Genomic DNA, 17616 nt, shown 5'->3' with positions numbered 1-17616 from the left:
GAACGTAAAAATTCTACCCTCTAACTCAACAGAACTGCTCCATGCAAAGCTACATGAGTCCAATCATCACTTATGGCCAAAATAAGTTTGGATTGTTTTTTATTCTCAGTGGTCATGTAAAGCCAGCACATGAAGAGCAAGAGCTGCATTCTATTTCCCTTGTTTACTAGGTCTATTTAACAATTTATTCCATAATTAGTTAATAAGGACCTAGACACAGGAAAACACTCGGTGCTGCACAAACAGGGTTTCTTGAGCTAGAGAGTGCATGCCAGTACCCTGAATTAAGAATCCCTTCTGAGTCACGGCTATAAGAACGGATGTTACATTTATTAGCTCATCCTCAGTTACACTTGTGTAGCTCCAGCAAAACTGCTGACGTTCTACACGTCAGAGACCAATTTGGCCCGCAGACTCTGTTAGTGATGTGTAGCAAGGAATGAATCCAGCTTGATTTTTGTATCTCAGGCTGAGTTTGAGGGCTTGCCATTAAGGAAAGTTTTCACAGTTAACCGAGAACCTTTTGGAGATGCATGTTAATACACAATCCCATTGCTGAGTCATTTTTAGACGTAAAGCCACTTCAGTGTTTAGGCAATTTTTATTATAGTGGCTCTCACACTAAGAACTAGAAAGCCATCTGCCAAATGGAGCTACAGAGATCATCAGTATGATTGCAAGGGAACAAGCTGATAATGCATTGCAAAGTTTGTGTCAGCACATATTAAGTCAATGCCAGGATGACCATGACATGAAAGTGAAGAGCTCATCATTCAGAGCTGGACACAAGAGTCCATTTACACTCCAACCCCCGTTTTACTGGTTCTGCAGAACAACTAGTCTACATATTCTTGAGCATAATCCACTGCTGCCTTATTCAGGAATTACATATACACAGATAGAATACTCCTCAAACACCGATTCTGTACAATCTGCAATGCCATTTGTCTATAATCTCCCTGCATATGCTGTCTCCTCATTCCCAGAGTCAGAGAAAAAGTGGGGCTACTTCTCCCTTTCCCCTGCTTCTTTTCTTATGAACAAAAATAAAAGTTAACTGAAAATGGGGTCAAAAGAATAAAAAGGCAGTCAGTAAAAACAAAACTTTAAACAAACAGTTATTACCCCTTGCTGCCATTTGATCAGTAGAACTGAGTTATATTTGCTAACTCCACAAAAGTGAACAATTACAGAAATAAGCTGTGGTGGCTAACTACTAAGCAACATCTTTAGCCATGGGACTACAGTGTCACCTACCCATGCAGATCTCTAATTGGGTATTTAGAGATTACAAACATTATGCTGTACTCCAAATTTACCAGTGCCTTCTAGATTAACATCTCTACTAATATAGACTTGTTAGCGCCCTCGCCCAATCACATGGCCCAGACCTAGAAACCTAATACAAGCAACACAAATTAAACCGTAGCCTCGTCTGAGAGGAAGGAGTAGTGGTTCGTTTTTAAAAGCCAGGACCCACACAGTAGGCAACTTTGAGCACTTAACTCAGTTGAGTCTTGATTTACGCATCTGTAAAATGAGTCTATTAATGAGTCTACCATATAGGCGTAGTGAAGCTTAATTAACTACTGTTCATAAATTGCTTTGAGATCCTCCCTGGGTGCAGTAGTTAATATTATTGAACTCAGCTTCCTTACATGCACATTTCCACAGTCCAAAAACTTCACAATTCTGTTCACGGTTTGTTTAAAGCTATTACTCACTAAGGAGGTTCTTTTGTCAACTAAAAGCCTTAAGTATCTTTTCTCCTTTTGTTTGATAGACCTTAAAACTTTGAGGTTTTGTGATGCAGCTGTACAGAAACAGACTCTCAAGTCCAACATGCAATACAAAATAGTTGTTCATGAACTTTGACTTAAATTACCAAAAATAATTTCACTAAACACAACCTGGGTATATGCTTGGGCTCAGTTTAGCAAAAGCAATGATAAAGCATTTGGAAAATGTAATCCTTTATGGATCCAGCAATCTGTTACCTACTTCCAATTTTTTTCTACAGAAATAATCAGAAGAAAGCAAGTCAGCCAAATCAACCTCACACTTTATTGAATTTTCCATCTACTGCATTCTTCAATTTTAGTTCTTATCAGACTGACCCACTAGTTAAACTAGTACTGCTTTTATGACATAACTATGGAAACCAGTACCACTTAAATTCTATTACATTTATTCTAGTGAACACAGCAGATGTTTTAGGAATAGAACAAAAATTCAAGTTTAAAATATTTTTTTATCTGTGCTGATAACTGGCTGTTAAACATTTCTTCAGGCACTCTTTGGGCTAATTTTTCAGGGTGCTTCCACAAATCAACTTGCAATATTTTCAAGCAAATTTCTACAAATCACATCAAACATTTGTATGCACAATGTAATTTAATGGTGGACTGTTTTTTGACAAATTAATTTAGGTTGTGTGAGCAAATATTGTAAATGCATTTTACAGCCTCTTTCAAAATATGGTTCTACTACTCTTTTGTGCTTTTCATCTGCATATCTCCAAGATCAATTTACAAAGTCCAAATGAAAAGATAACCTCAGATTTACATAAGTGTATGTGCAACCACGCATGAAATTTAAGCGTGAAACAGAGATTGTGTTTATGCTTATGACACTAATTTGTACATGCAACACAAGCCCGGCCCTAATAGTAAAGATGCTGCATAGTATGAAGTCAAGTTATGTTTAAGTCAGAAAAGAACAGGTAAGTACTCAGAAAGGAGTTAACTACTTTTAAGCAGAAGTTCCTGCAGAGAGAATTCATTTCCTGCCACACTGTGCATTCTGTATCAAGGAAACACTATCTTCTGGAACATGAAATGATCAAATCTTGTTCAAAGTAGGTTGGTTCTCAGGTGACCTAGCCGCCTGAACTGAAATTGTCCCAGAGCAGTTCTACATTTTAACTAGAGTTGCAATATGCAAATGTACGGAGGAGTCAGTATCTCCTTTTTATATATTGATTTTTACCATAATAACTTTTAAGAGCTGGGCAAAGCTGGTTTATTCTTCCAGAACTTCATTTTTGGGTAAACAACAGATTTATTACAAGAAGGCCAAAGACTAGTGTGCATTTCTTTAAGATGGACATAGTTGGTTTAATAGAGGTTATTTAACTGTATTTCAAATTCTGATTTATGCTTGTATATATTTGCCCTACCCAAATTGGAAGCTGGATTGTTGGCCCTCCAGTGGAGGTTAATAGGGATTCTTTAGAGTTTTCAGTTCAGGAACCTCTCTAAAGGAACAAACATTGATTTCGTTAGAACGACATGACCTTTTCATGTTACTCAAGCTCTAAGAGCTGGTTGTGATAATACACATATTTCAGCATAGTTTTCAAAGACCTAGCTCTCCATCCCCACAAGGAACATCATAGTTTGTGGGGGTTTTCCTACTTTTTATTTTGACTGAATATTAATGCTAAAAACAAAAAACACAAAACCAGTTAATCAACTCTAAGCTAAAAGACAGATGTCGTTCACTAATGAAGTCTGATCTACAGTCAGATGGGTAGGAGGCTCCTTTAAACTGCACAGTCCCTGGAAATAATTAATGAAGGGCACATTTTTCTCCCCACACCAGTAAAATCTTCAGGCTTGACCTTCTTGTCATTGATGAATGGATTTCCTCCCCACCCCCAACACTCCCTCCAAGGAGCTACAGTTTTTTTTACTAACAGGCTGACAGCTTCCAAAAGTTAAAGACGCTTACATTAAAACAAAGATTGCTTCAGTGCATTGAATCAATTATATTTTGATTGCAGTAGCGTCTAGGGTGACAAGGTGTGCGATTTTCGACCAGAACACCCAGTTGAAAAGGGATCCTGGTGGCGTTGGTCAGCACTGCTGACTGGGCCGTTGACTGTCTGGTTGGTGGTGCTGCGCAGTGGGGCTGGCAGGCTCCCTCCTAGCCTCTGTCACATGCCTCCCAGGAAGCAGCTGGCATGTCCCCCCCCAGGCTCCCCAGACTGCCCCCATCCCAAGCACCACCCCCGCAGCTCCCATTAGCTGGGAGTTGTAGGGGCGGTGCCTGTGGTAGGGGCAGCCTGCAGAGCCACCTGGCTGTGCCTCCACGTAGGATCCAGAGGAGGCACATGCCAGCTGCTTCCAGGAGCTGCTTGATGTAAGCGCTGCCCGGAGCCTGCACCCCTGACCCTCTCCCTGGCCCCAACCCTGATCCCCCTCCTGCACCCAAACCCCTCATCCCCAGCCCCACCCCAGAGCCTGCAACCCCCACCGGAGCCCTCACCTTCCCCGTCATACCCCAACCCCTCTCCCGCCCTCCGAAACCCTCAGTCCCAGCCCGGAGCTCCCTTCTGTATCCCAAACCCCTCATCCCCAGCCCCACCCCAGAGTCTGCACACCCTCCTGCAGCCGAAACCCCTGCAGCCGAACCCCATGCCCCAGCCCAGAGCCCCCCTCTGCACCCCACCCTCCTGCCCTAGCCTGGAGCCCCCCTCCTGTACCCCAAATCTCTCATCCCTGGCCTCACCTCAGAACCCGTATCTCCTCCCACACTTTAACCCCCTGCCTCAGCCTAGAGCCCCCTCCTGTACCCTGAACTTCTCATCCCTGGCCCCACCCTAAAGCCTGCACCCCCAGCCGGAGCCCTCACCCCCTTTCACATCCCAACCCACTGCCTCAGCCTAGAGCCCCCTCCCGCACTCTGAACTCCTCATTTCTGGCCCCACCCTGGAGCCCTCACCTGGAGGCCACCCACCCCCCAGCCAGAGCCTCACCCCCTCCCTCACCTCAGCCCCCTGAAGCCAACCCAGTGAATATTAACAAGTGAGTGAGGGTGGGGAGAGCGAGCAACTGGGGGAGGGTGAGCTGGGGCAAGGCCTCATAGAAGAGGCAGGGGAAGGGTGTTCAACTATCTACTCGCACAAAACCGGAAACCCTAGTAGTAGCTAGAGGCCAAGGACCCATTGTGTATAAAAGCAAATAGACAGTGGCCCTCGCTACAAGAGCTTACTACCTCAGTGCAAGATTATAGTCAGCAGGAGGCGCAGATGGTGGAAGTACAAATAAACAATGAAATGACATTGGTTGGCATGAAATACCATAGTTATAGCAAACCAGCTGCTTAACCAGTGTTGAATATTTTGTAGGCATCATTGCAGAGAAGGAGTTATTTGGAGTAAAAGGAGGTGGCTTTAATATTATTTAAGAAATCTAGGATCTATCAAGTCTGTCCTTTCCTCAAGAACCAGGCTCGGTGTCAAGGTGTCTTTCTTGCAAGACACCCTATGTACAACATTGGGTCCTAGAACCATAAACAACTCTTGGGCGTTCAGCTGAACAGACTCACACTGATTTTCTCTCATTCTTAAACAAAAACTAATATTTTGGGCTTCTTGATAAAAGTGACTGTAAAGTTCCTAATAATTATTACTCTAATTATTTTCCTATCCACAATACATTAAGAGCTTGAAGTCCAGAGTGGAAACAGAATGGAAGTTCTTAAGCCAAGTTTTCCTTGGGGTTACTATGCCTAGACCCTTACTTGATTGCTCACTACTATCCAAGGGCTTCAGTATTAGACTCTTTAAAGCAGGAGTGGTGGCTGAGAAAGGCTCAGGGAAAGCAGTGGGAGGAAAGAGGGAGCAACAGAAGTTAAGGAAAAAATTCCACCTTTCCCAAGGTCAATGAGCCTCTTCCCAACACCTCAACAGTGAAAAGCTTGCTTTTTCTCTAACTAGATTACAACGGTAAGGTTTTCCATGGCTGCATATTGGCAATCAGAATGAAGTAGGTTCCCTATAAAAACGTTATTTCCTACAAAAATCTTCAATCCTGTCTTGTCATGACAGTCTCGATTCCAGACACTGCATGGAACTGAGCAATCAACTGATCATAGAACAAGCCTCAGTACAATAAAACAAATGTTATATACAGCACTTAGTATCTCAAAATGCTTTAATTCCATACAAGCGTTGACAACTTTTTGGTGTACAAGTTCAACAGCTGTGCAATGCCACTATATAGTTTAAAAGAACATCAGTCCCTTTATTAAAAGGATATGAAGTGAAATTGTAAGGCTAAACTGAAAAATTGATCTACCATGAAATAATACTTGGATGGAAAAATATCAATTGTATTTTAGTGGCATATTTTGCCTCTTGATTTCTGGAATAGAACTTTTCATTTGACGAACGAGGAAAATACATCTATAGCTCCCTTTAGAAAACTGCCTATTTTTAAGTTTAAATTATTTATCACCACACTCTCAAAAATGAGAAAGACTTTATATGTGCCTTGTGTAATGATGCTACAATGTTTTTTTGTTTGAAATAGCAGCCACCAAGCCATCTCAGGGAACAATTAATCCCTATTCCCAGAGCTGTGCTGCATTATACTTGAAGATACACAGTGAAGTTAATCAAATTTCTCCAGAAATGTTCCATCTAAGGAATTGTAGCAAAGAACCGTAGCAGTCAATAAGACATATGATAAAAGGCACAGAATTGCTTTGACATATGAATGCTTTTTCTATCTCTCTGGTCTAGATACTCAACTTCCAAAAAAAGAAAAAATTAGTTTCTATAACAAATGATTCCCCTATGATTATTGGCTTAACCCAAATATAGTCTGGAAAATTCTCATGTGACTTGTATCATTACTCTCATCATAATGGAGTACATATTATACACCTTCTAATCATTCTGTACCTTCTTTCATTCTAAAATTTCATAAATTAGAAACTAAAGCTATAAAGGCACTTCTATCTGGGACACAATACAACTTCTGTTAAATAATACAGAGCAACGGTACACAACAGCTGAGCATAGTCATACTATAATAAGGTTAACATGCTACAGAAGGTCAAGTAGAAAGAATGCAGTTATTTTTCACACTTACTCTTTGCTCTCAGGATCCACCCTTCCAGGAGTCTCTGGCACCCTGCTCCAGTCAGTGTCCCAGTTCTAGCTAGTTTGGCTTCTCTCTTGGGGCAGTGATGTCAGGGCTGCCTCCCTGAGCACCTAGCCCATTAATACACTTCATTGTAGCTTTCCTTCTCCTAGCACAACCTCTCCCAAACACTCTCTTCCTGTGCATGGCCCCTAGCAGACCTTTGTAGACCCAGCTGTGTCCCATACTTTTAATTCGCTGGATTGGGCTCACCAGCTCTGACACAGGGACCATGGGCCCAGTTCTACTCATCAGGCCTAGCTATCCTGTGACATTCCAATATAGTTAATTAGTGTTCCAAGATCACTTCCTACAGCTGCTACTTATCCCACAGCATGGCCTTTGCCTTTTAGCAATTGTACAAGTGTCATGCTGTCTAATCCAGTCAGGCAGCTGAGAGGACCTTCCCTGTGAGTACACTGCAGCCTCTGTACTTCAAGAACCCAGAGTGAGACCAGAGATTAAGATTTAAATCACAACTCTATCAGTTACATGATTCTTGCAGATTGAGCATGCAGACCCTGAGTGCCTGCATCATGCTGGAAACCGCCTCATTCTGGGACTCCCTCTGGTGACTACATGAGTCATTTTAAAGAAACCAACATACTATAAAATGTCAAAAAGATCCCTCTTTCTGTACCCCTATGCTGGTGGTTTGTTAAATTTTATTACTAGCCACTATCATGGAAAGGATATGTTAGAAGTCATGAGTTTTAATTTTCACTTAAAGACGGTCAGAGTCATTGTTGTTCTCATTTTAGAGAGGCTACTTTCACAGGCATGGTCCTGACATCAGTACAGCTCCATCTCCTGCACCCACAAGTTTTGTTCTTGTTGCACTGATCCATGTGTACAAACTGTCAGTCACATACCCACAACTGTGCAGGGAAGGCGCATGCACTGTAGGGGCACTAGGACTAGGTGGTGTCTCTTCTCCCCTTTCCCAGCTGCAGAGGGTGCAACTCTATAGAGAGGAGCCAGGTGGAGATTCCAGGGGGGAAGGGGCAGAAGCAACAACAGCACAGAATGTTGTGTGGGGGTGGGACAAAGGGAATGGGTCTCAGATAGGCCCACCCCTCCCCACAGCACTATCTGGACCCAGAATTGTAGAAGGAAGGATCCCCCCCCCCACACACACACACACACTCTGGGGGCACTAGGACCCAGATAGCATCCCCTCTTCCCCCACTGCATGGCCTTGGGAGAAATTAGCAGATGAGCCAGCCAGGGACTCCGGCAGCTAGGGGAGAAACAGCCAAAGCAGCCACCTCTGGTCCTTTGGAGACCTTTCCAGTTTTCACTGGACTGTCTCTGCCCTGTGCTGATTGGCTGTTTGCTCCAGTTCTCCCCTCCCTCTTCCTCCATCTCTTCACCTCAGCATTACTCCTTTTACCTTCTTCACCCCTTTCCTGGCCCACATAACCTCACCCCATAGACACCCCTCTCCCTTTAGCTTATCCCCTCTAACTAAACCTACCAAAACCATATAAAAAAAATGAGAATCCAAAATGACCTCTCCTACCATCCCATTGTTCACTCCACTTGCGTGTTCTAATCCTCCTCCCGCCCCATGTCTGTCCCATCTACTGAGGTTTTAAGTTCTATTGCTCATGTAACAGCTGCTTCACGCTGAATCAACTGGAGCTCCTCACAAGCAGGATTCTACTGTGATTTGGTAGAAGCGGCATCATAGTTTTTCCTATTGTACCTCATTGAGATAGGATGGTGCAGTTGTTGCCAGCATAGGACTGAGGGGACATGGATACCATTCTCTGCTGTGCTACAGGTTTCCTGGTTGATGTTGGGCAATTCCCTTAAATCTCTCAGTTCCCTCCTGGTAACATGGAAATAGTACTTCCTTGCCTCGCAGGAATGCTTGGAGGATAAATACATTAAAGATTGTGAGGCATTCAGTTGCTATGGTGATGGGGGCCATACAAGTACCTTAGATATAGAAACATAAGTAAAAACAATATGCCTTTCCCACGTGTATATCGTGTGCCATCTCAGAACAGGATTTCAAGAGTCATTTCAGCTCATGCAGGACCACACACCAAAAGTTGTGCAGGCCAGCTGCTGACAGCTATGCTCACACAATCCTATGGTTCGCAATCGTGTTTTCACTGTCCCTTGGGCAATCTTACTCGGTGCAGTGAGGGGCAGAATATGAAGGTATCATAGTGGGTCCTGCAGGATGGATTTACTTAGCAATTCTGCTGATGATGCACAAACCAAATTAATGTATAGTTCTCACCAAGGACTGACTGTGGTTTGCAGCAACTTTGCAATCGTCATGGATATCAGCTGATGTGACTGACTGCTCATCAGGATCAGCTCTGCTGAGTAAGAAAGTGAAGTTTTTATGTTGTCACTTTTCAAAGGAGCACACAGGTGGCATTTTCATTTGAATTTGCAGTAACGATCCCTGGAGAGGACAGTCATGACTCACTGTGCTCATGTCCAAATTTAGCATGATGGGGGTGCAGTTTCCTAGCTTCTTTGGTATCACCCCAGTCCAGAATGACTCCAAAGCTGCCAACCACATTGACTCAAGGCAAATGCACTAACTGGAAGCCAATCATATGGCAATAAAGCACTTCCCTTCGTACCGTTATCTTCATCTTACCTGAATTTATACCTTCAGCCAGCTACTCTTCACCTAGGTGCTGATGTCTCTCAAGCACTGTGAGACAGGGTACTCCACTCACCGTAAAGGTGGCACCTTCTCCCGATCATTCTGGGGAATAGCTCACAAGATCAACCCCCCTTCCCAGGGTTGCACCTTGTCTTCTACCTTCCTCTTTCTGTGTCTGCAGCCCCTCTCTCACTCCACAAGCTACTACTGCCTCTTTGTGACTCAGACTTTTGTCCAGGTCACTCTACACATTTTCCCCTTCTGGGATTGGAAAGCCTTTCCTTACTAGCAGTCCTAGCCAATCTTCCCATTTACTGCCTCAGAGTGCCACTCAGTGACTGGCAGGGGAACCCAGACCTGCCCTCAGGTTCCAGCTCAGGGACCCTGTAGTCAGCAGTCAAGGTCTGTTCCCTTCTAGACCTTACTGACTTCACCTAAGCCCTTTCCTGCCATCTGCTACTGCCCACTCTCAGGGATTTACCAGCCTCCTAACTCCCCACTCCTAGAAGGGGCCTGTGGGCTAGCTATCCCTGTAGGCTCCAAACACTCCTCCCTTCTTCCAGGGTGTCACTGCAGACTTTCCCCACCAGCCCCTTGTGTTGGGAATTCCCTACCTTTATAGTCTCAAACCAGCTCCTTCCTTCTCAGCTGGGCTTCCTCACTCAATCAGGGGATTGCTCAGCCATCTGATTCCCCTCAGCTGTGGGCTGTTGGGTTAATGAGCTCTCTTCTCAGTCTGCATTAACCCTCTCAGGGCAAGTGTGGGGTGAATACCCCACATGCACTAGGACTGCTGGGAGGATGCTCTGTTTGTATTTAACTGAGGGTTAAGCTTCATTCACACATGGCTGATGTCCATCTCCCTCTCACTTCAAAAACCAACCCTTCAGTTGCATACAGATGAGGGGAAAAAAATTGGTATGTCAGCAGGTGAGGACTCTAGAAACAGAGGCACAATTACCAATCCTAACCCTTTGGGTCCAGACTTGAAGAATGTTTGCCTTTATCTCAGTTTCCACAAATTCATGTTACATATCTGGAGTGGATCATCTTATATCCTACATTAGCCAATGTGACAGATTCAGCAACCTGAGTATGGATTTATGCCTCCTCACTTTACAGTGCTCTGGAATACAATTTTGCCTGTTTTCCCACTTCTGATATCACAGCAGCAACTTGGTTCCCTGGAAACCTGAGCAGACATGCAGCTCCCTGGTCATCTGGTGCACTTCTAGCCAACTGCCACCAAGAAAAAAAGGAACAGTCTGCCACATTTTCTTTGCTATCCTAGTCTTATCTAACAGTCTTATCTAATATCAAGGCGTAGCTGTGTTAGTCTGTAGCCACAAAAACAAGGAGTCTGGTGGCACCTGAAGACTAACAGATTTATTTGGGCATAAGCTTTCGTGGGTAAAAAACCCACTTCTTCAAATGCATGGAGTGAAAATTACAGATGCAGGCATTATATACTGACACATGAAGAGAAGGGAGTTACCTCACAAGTGGAGAACCAGTGTTCAGTAGGTTCAATGAGAACAATGTGTTCAATTATTGGGAGTGGACTACATCCACCCCGATCAAATTGGCCCTGTCAGCACTGGTTCTCCACTTGTGAGGAGTAGTAGTCGTTTGAAAGACCCTGCTACTTTGGTTTCTATCATGTCTCTTTGGTTTAACAGCATGTGACAGATCAAGGAGGAGGGAAGGGGAAGAAAGCAGGTTAGCAGCAGGGATGAACCATGTGAGCTTAGGCAAGTTGTGAGCTAAAAGAGATGGATGCAGAGAATTCTTAAAAGCCTTCATAAGTCTTAGCTATGGAGGAGGGTAAAAGGTGCTGCTACTTTCACTAAAGCTACCATAAAGTCTAGCTTTGCAGAACTTCTATGGGCCTTCAGTTGTCCATTAACCAGGAAAGCATTTATGGAAACCCACCACCTAGTAGCATCTTTAGAGGGAAGTGAATTCTACCTGCTTCACATAGATGATAGACATCTTATCCAAAAAGAAGGGGCATACTTTTGAGTGCTTATACTGATGGTATTTTAGTATTCTTGGGACATCTTATCTGAATGTTGATCCTCTCTTTCCCTGTCCAGCTTATGAAATAAAACTGTGTATTTGGATTATATCTTATTATAGCAGGTTACTTTCCATCAACATTATAAAAAACTCTTTCATTGATAAAGCATTTTGATGAAAAAAACATACTGTCTTCTCAAGAGCACAAAGTGGCAGGGGGCTCTAGACTGTGAGACCACCTGGATTACATTCCCAGATCTCCCATTCACCTGTTGTGTTAAGACTAGTCACTTCATTTCTGTGCCTCAATTTACCCATCTGTAAAACTAGGTTATTCACACTTGCCATGCTTTGCAGGGTACTCTGAGATGTACAGATGAGAAGCCTAAGTCCAACTCATTATCATGGTAGTGCAATGGTCACTTATTAAGATGGTAACCAGAATACAATTAATGCAATTGCATGACATTCCAGTATTCCAACATTATACCCAATTACTGAATAAGTTAGTTAGCAAGTATTACACTACCTCCCCTTAGTCATACCAAATATACACACACCATGTTTCAGAGCAGACATTTTCATCTTTTTTTTAAAGTTGGACATAATACTGCTCTATCGCATTCTGCTAGTTGATTGCCTGGTAGGTCAAATTGGATTAAAACCAGGGCCATAAAGCTTGATGAAGCATTTCTATAACAATGGGTTTAATGCAGTTTGACCCACAGGAAATCATGCATAGCCAATGTTGCATAGTGTTTATGCAATGATCTATTATGCTATTCCTGATAAGGTTATTTATGCCTACGGGTGCATAAATAAACAAACCAAGTCTTTGCAAATTGTCATTAGGGAAAAGCAACAATACAACAGCTGTTTCACTACTGTATAAAGCACTTGTCTGCCTTATTTAAACAAATATATGTACAGTACACTTATCCTCTGCTCCCAAATGCCAGTGAAGTACCTTCACATACTTTAAATAAGCAGGTAGTGATCTGTGCCATTCTCACCTTCCCATACCTTATGTTGCTAGTATTTCCTTTCCGTTATTCACACTCACTCGCAAGTTGTCTTAGTCAAACTGCAACAATTTGTTTCTTTGAACTAATCTGGGGTGTAGGTCGAATGATAACTAGCTCACTGTATCCTTAATTTGCAGCAGGAAATGAATTGGAGATAAACTTTCAAGTATGAAATAGCTACATCTTCTCAAAAAAATTTTCCATTATCTTCACCCTACTCTACTGAAGTTGTGTGTTACTGCCCTGATGTGCACTGTATGTAACAGTAATCAACTAATTTTCTCTCAGCTGTACTGATGTGTTGCCCCTCACTCATCCTCCACCACCCAACTCTGAAGAGTGCAGTTTACTCATTTGGTTCCTATAGTAGGCCAAGTTGTGGAATACCTTGCATGCAATGCAAATAATCCTATTGACTTTAATTAGGTGACTCACGAGTATTGCAAACATGATTAGCAGTATAAGCAGCCATAACTCCATCATTCACCTCTCTCATGTGCTTCTTCAATTCCAAGCCCTGTCATGAACCCAGATAACAGATTTAAGGAGAGCCAACAACTTTATCTGGAAAAGGTGATACTTAACAGGTGTTAAGTTTCATTTTAGGCAATGAAGGATTTTCTGTCATTTTCAGAGACAACCCTAGTTATTTGGGTTGATATAAGACAGAACTAAAGGAAAGCTAACACACTATTGTTGTATCACCTGTAATTTAATTGCCTAGACATTCATTTTGTCAAACTGACACTTAAAATTTTATTCTTGTACTAAAAGTAGAAAAATTTCAACTGAACATTTTCAACTATAATAACTAACTACATATTTTTTAGCCTTATCAAAGTACTTTTCTTTAAAATGTCACTTGCCTTGTTTATTTTCTAAAGGAAACTTCAGCTAATGCATTTAGGGTGCTAAAACAATATAAAGTGTTCATGATGGTAAGTTGCTAGGGATTCTAATTCATTATGCAAAAAGTTACACAGCTAAATATTCGGAAGCCTTTGTTGGCAAGCCTAACAGAGAAATGTGATGATAGCCACAAACCCGAGCAACCGTCTTGGAGCAACTGTAGACTGACTAACTTTAGAAACCCTTCCTACTGATAATACCTAAATAAAATTTGATTTTTCTGTGCAGTTATATTTGTGGATAAATCAGTTCAGTAAAGATACAGCTTTTATACACAGACTAATATATTAATTGAACCAGAAACCTTTGCTGAAGAAAGTGTTGTTCATTTTATGTACTAAAAAGGATGTGTTATTTCAGATAGTGAACAGTGCTTGTGGCATTCAAATCGCTGCTATGGTACAACTAACCAATATTATAAATACTCTTGCAGTCACATGCAACACTTAAAACCATAATGCGTGTTCAGTGACCACATGATTGGAAGCTGAAGCCAGACAAATTCAAATTAGAAACAAGGGACACATTTTTAATTGTCAAAACAATGAGGAGTCTTTGTGGCACCTTAGAGACTAACAAATTTATTTGGGCATACGCTTTCGTGGGCTAGAACCCACATCATCAGATGCATGGAGTGGAAAATACAGGAACAGGTATAAATACATGAAAAGATGTGAATTGCCTTACCAAGTGTGAGGTCAGTCTAACGAGACAATTCAATTGACAGCAGGATACCAAGGGAGGAAAAATAACTTTTCAAGTGGTAATGAGAGTGGCCCATTCCAGACAGTTGACAAGAAGGTGTGAGTAACAGTAGGGGGAAATTAGGTTTAGGTTTTGTAATGACCCAACCCCTCCCAATCTTTATTCAGGCCTAATGTGATGGTGTCCAGTTTGCAAATTAATTCCAGTTCTGCAGTTTCACGTTGGAGCCTGTTTCTGAAGTTTTTTTGTTGAAGAATTGCCACTTTTAAGTGGGTTCTAGCCCAGGAAAGCTTATGCCCAAATACATTTGTTAGTCTCTAAGGTGCCACAAGGACTCCTCATTGTTTTTGCTGATACAGACTAACACAGCTACCACTCTGAAACCTGTCATCATTTTTAGTGAGTGTGATTAACCTTTGGAACAAGCCACCAAGGTAAGTAGTGGATTTTCCATCTCTTGATTTCTTTAGATCAAGACTGGGTGCCTTTCTGAAAGATATGCTTCAGTCAAACACAAGTTGTTGGTGTCAATGTAAGGGTATGTGTGTGAAATGCAATGGCCACAGGCAGTTAAACTAGATGATCTAGTGGTCTCTTCCATCCTTATAAGAATCTATTAATTATTAGCCTTTATTTACTCTGACTAGCATTACACAGAAAAAAACTGAGCATGCCCAGAATCAGAGTGTTGTCTACAAAAAAAGCTCAACAAAGACTGAGCACTTAAATTGTTTTCTCATACACAAGTGATTTAAATTCTATATTCTAGCTAACCCAAGCAGTACACTCTGATTACCAAACATATGGACATTCAGACAATATCCTACACAAATCCAGCTGTTACAGAGCAGATGTTCAGCTTGCCAGAACACAGAAGTTCAAAATTAAAGTTACATGTTTCTGCTTTCTGTCCCCACCCCCTTACCACTGAAACAGAAAATCAAGTATCTTAGCCCCTCGGTTTTGCAATGGAAATTACCACCAGTACAGAATACTTAGATTTCACAATTTTACCACTTCTGTGCATGGAAATTAAACATGGAGAAATTATTTTGCTTTTATTATTTCCTCCAGGAAATTTTACTCCATGTAACTATCAGCTCCTATGATGTGTACTGTGAAGTACTCTATTCTCTCCTGGGTTTGTCTTTTTTTATTTTAAAAATTCCTTATGGTGCTGGGTATATACGTATGCATCAGTGTGTATTTTAGCAAGGAACCTTACGTCACTGTTATCAATAGAGGTCTTCCCAAGGGAGCGAGAGAAATATTTTGTTACCAATTAGTGGAAGGTGCTCAAGGGGCAAATTTTGAGTGCTTCTGTTCCAACTTTGATTATTGTGGCTTTCTTGAGAGTAATTTAGCACAATTACAAAATTCTGTTAACTCCAGGAAGCACGCCAGTCTCTATTTAATCAGAGAAACCACAGATGGAAGAGGTCATCCCTCCAGCTAATATAAGAACTTACATTCTTATTTATTAGCCCCTTTTCTAGTACCACTCTCAGAACAAGTGAGGGGTTCACGTCCTTCCCCAATAAACACATGCATTACTTTTCCTGACATGCAAATCTGTTTTCCCCTTTCAACTCCCTGTCATTCCTCAAGCAGCACCCTAAATAGTTCATCTTACTGCATGCTGACACCCTGAAAACCCTGGCCTTAGTCATTTTGAAGATGTTGCATTTCCCTCCTATTTCTAGAGTGGTAGCCTGATTCTCCCAGCAGTGTCAAAGAATGAGATGAAAAATCTCAAGTAGGCAACACAAAGTTTTCCCTGCAAGCTCCCCTTTGGGTTTGTGTTAAGACAGAATTTCTGTTTTTTTCACAAGACACTGCAGGAAAATGATAGGGAAGGGAGTTCATTGCACTGCACCAAATACCTGCCCACATCCTGCTTGAAAACTGAGAGGGGGCAAAACCCAAATGGCAGTCTGTGTACGTTACATACCCACGCCGCTCCTCTCCTTGCCAGTCTTGCGCCAGGGTGCCATTGCATGAGTCTCCTCCAGGTCCCAGAGGATGCCAGCCCCCAGAAAAGCCACTGAATGTGAGCAGGGTACTGCAGCAATGGTGTGAGTGAGGCTCTTGGAAGTCAAATCTGTTACCCAGTTTTAGTCACTGATGACCTGGGAGGAAACTGGGGCTGACTAACGTGGCTGCTACTGCTATGTGCGCTCTGCTGCTGTTCGCAGAGGCTCCTGCTTCCTTCCTCTTTTCTAACTCTCTCCTAACTGAATCAGTCATTGCCAAAAAGTCACGCCTATTGTGGGGGAAGGGTGACCTGAAGTGGGTGTCTTAGCAACAGGACAATGACAGTAATATGTGAACAGACAAGATGGAAAGGGAGTCATGCCAAACACTGCCTTCTACCACACATCTTTCGGCTCTGGACGTGGTCCCGTCTACAGTAGAAGGCTACTGTGCTGTATAACCTGATTATAATATTGCAGTTCTCAACACCGAACACTTGAATCGTGTAGTTCAAGTCTCCATTCCCATACTGTGCTACAACCTTGGATTTTTCCAATTGGTTCCCCAAGATGTGACTTAACTGTGTAGGAACTGCCATGTTTTAGCCCTGTCCTGCAGAATAGTTTCATAGCATAAACATAGCAAGGGCAAAAATGTGGCTGCAAACAAGGATGGATGAGGTTTAAAATCTTTCATGGAAGATTTAGAGCAATAAGTAGTAAACAGTAATGCTAGTTGCTTAAAGTGCTCTAGTTCAAAACAGTGAAGAACTTTAATATTCCATCGTAATGTCACAAACTAAGTTTTGTGCATGTAAAGATCACATAATCTAGGTGTTCAAAGTTGAGTTGGAGAGCAAGATACAGATGACCAATGACATGAAGCCTCACCTTCACTTCTCTCTCTCTCAGCTTGTCTTACAAGGACAGAGGCTTAAAAAAATCCTTTAGATGGAGTTATGTTCCCAAGTTTTTTCAGTGGGATAAATTCACTTGGTACAAGATTTCTTTGCACCTGCTTTTTACCTTTAAACATTTCTGAAAAATTCAGTAGCTCTGATGCTGGTATGATGTTCTGCACTGACAATCCTGCGATTTCAATCTTCATTTCATCCACAGACCACATACGCAAGCACAGACACTGCCAATCCAAGCTTCAGTTTACTGAAGACAGTGTGGAGCAACAACAAATCTTGAGTGTTAGCTTGCGAACGTCAGTCCTGTCTGCAAACTTGAGTGTTTCAGTTCTGTTTGTTTTGTTGTTAATTCAAGCCCTGTGTGTTGCAGGCTTATGAAAAAGGGTATTTTCAGAAGGGTGATGGAAGTTCCCAAGCAACCATTTGATTATTTTAAGTCGACTTGAGAAAGGTACCTTACATTTTAGCAGTAAAGATAGCATTTGATGTACAGAAATGGGA

General features: G+C 42.2%; 1 protein-coding gene across 1 annotated transcript in view; it reads right to left on the bottom strand.

Annotated features, from left to right (window-relative positions):
* DOCK2 (dedicator of cytokinesis 2) overlaps positions 1 to 16392 on the bottom strand; it is a 505601-nt gene extending 489209 nt beyond the window's left edge. The window contains exon 1 of the mRNA XM_077824538.1: positions 16177 to 16392. Within this exon, the coding sequence (XP_077680664.1) occupies positions 16177 to 16219 (43 nt within the window). The 5' untranslated portion in view covers positions 16220 to 16392. The remainder of the gene's footprint in view (positions 1 to 16176) is intronic.
* Between the last annotated feature and the right edge of the window lie 1224 nt (positions 16393 to 17616).

Source organism: Eretmochelys imbricata, chromosome 8, assembly GCF_965152235.1.
Source record: "Eretmochelys imbricata isolate rEreImb1 chromosome 8, rEreImb1.hap1, whole genome shotgun sequence".
Classification (NCBI taxonomy): Eukaryota; Metazoa; Chordata; order Testudines; family Cheloniidae; genus Eretmochelys; species Eretmochelys imbricata.
The sequence above is the reverse complement of the archived record's forward strand: the minus strand, read 5'-3'. Positions and strand labels throughout refer to the sequence as shown.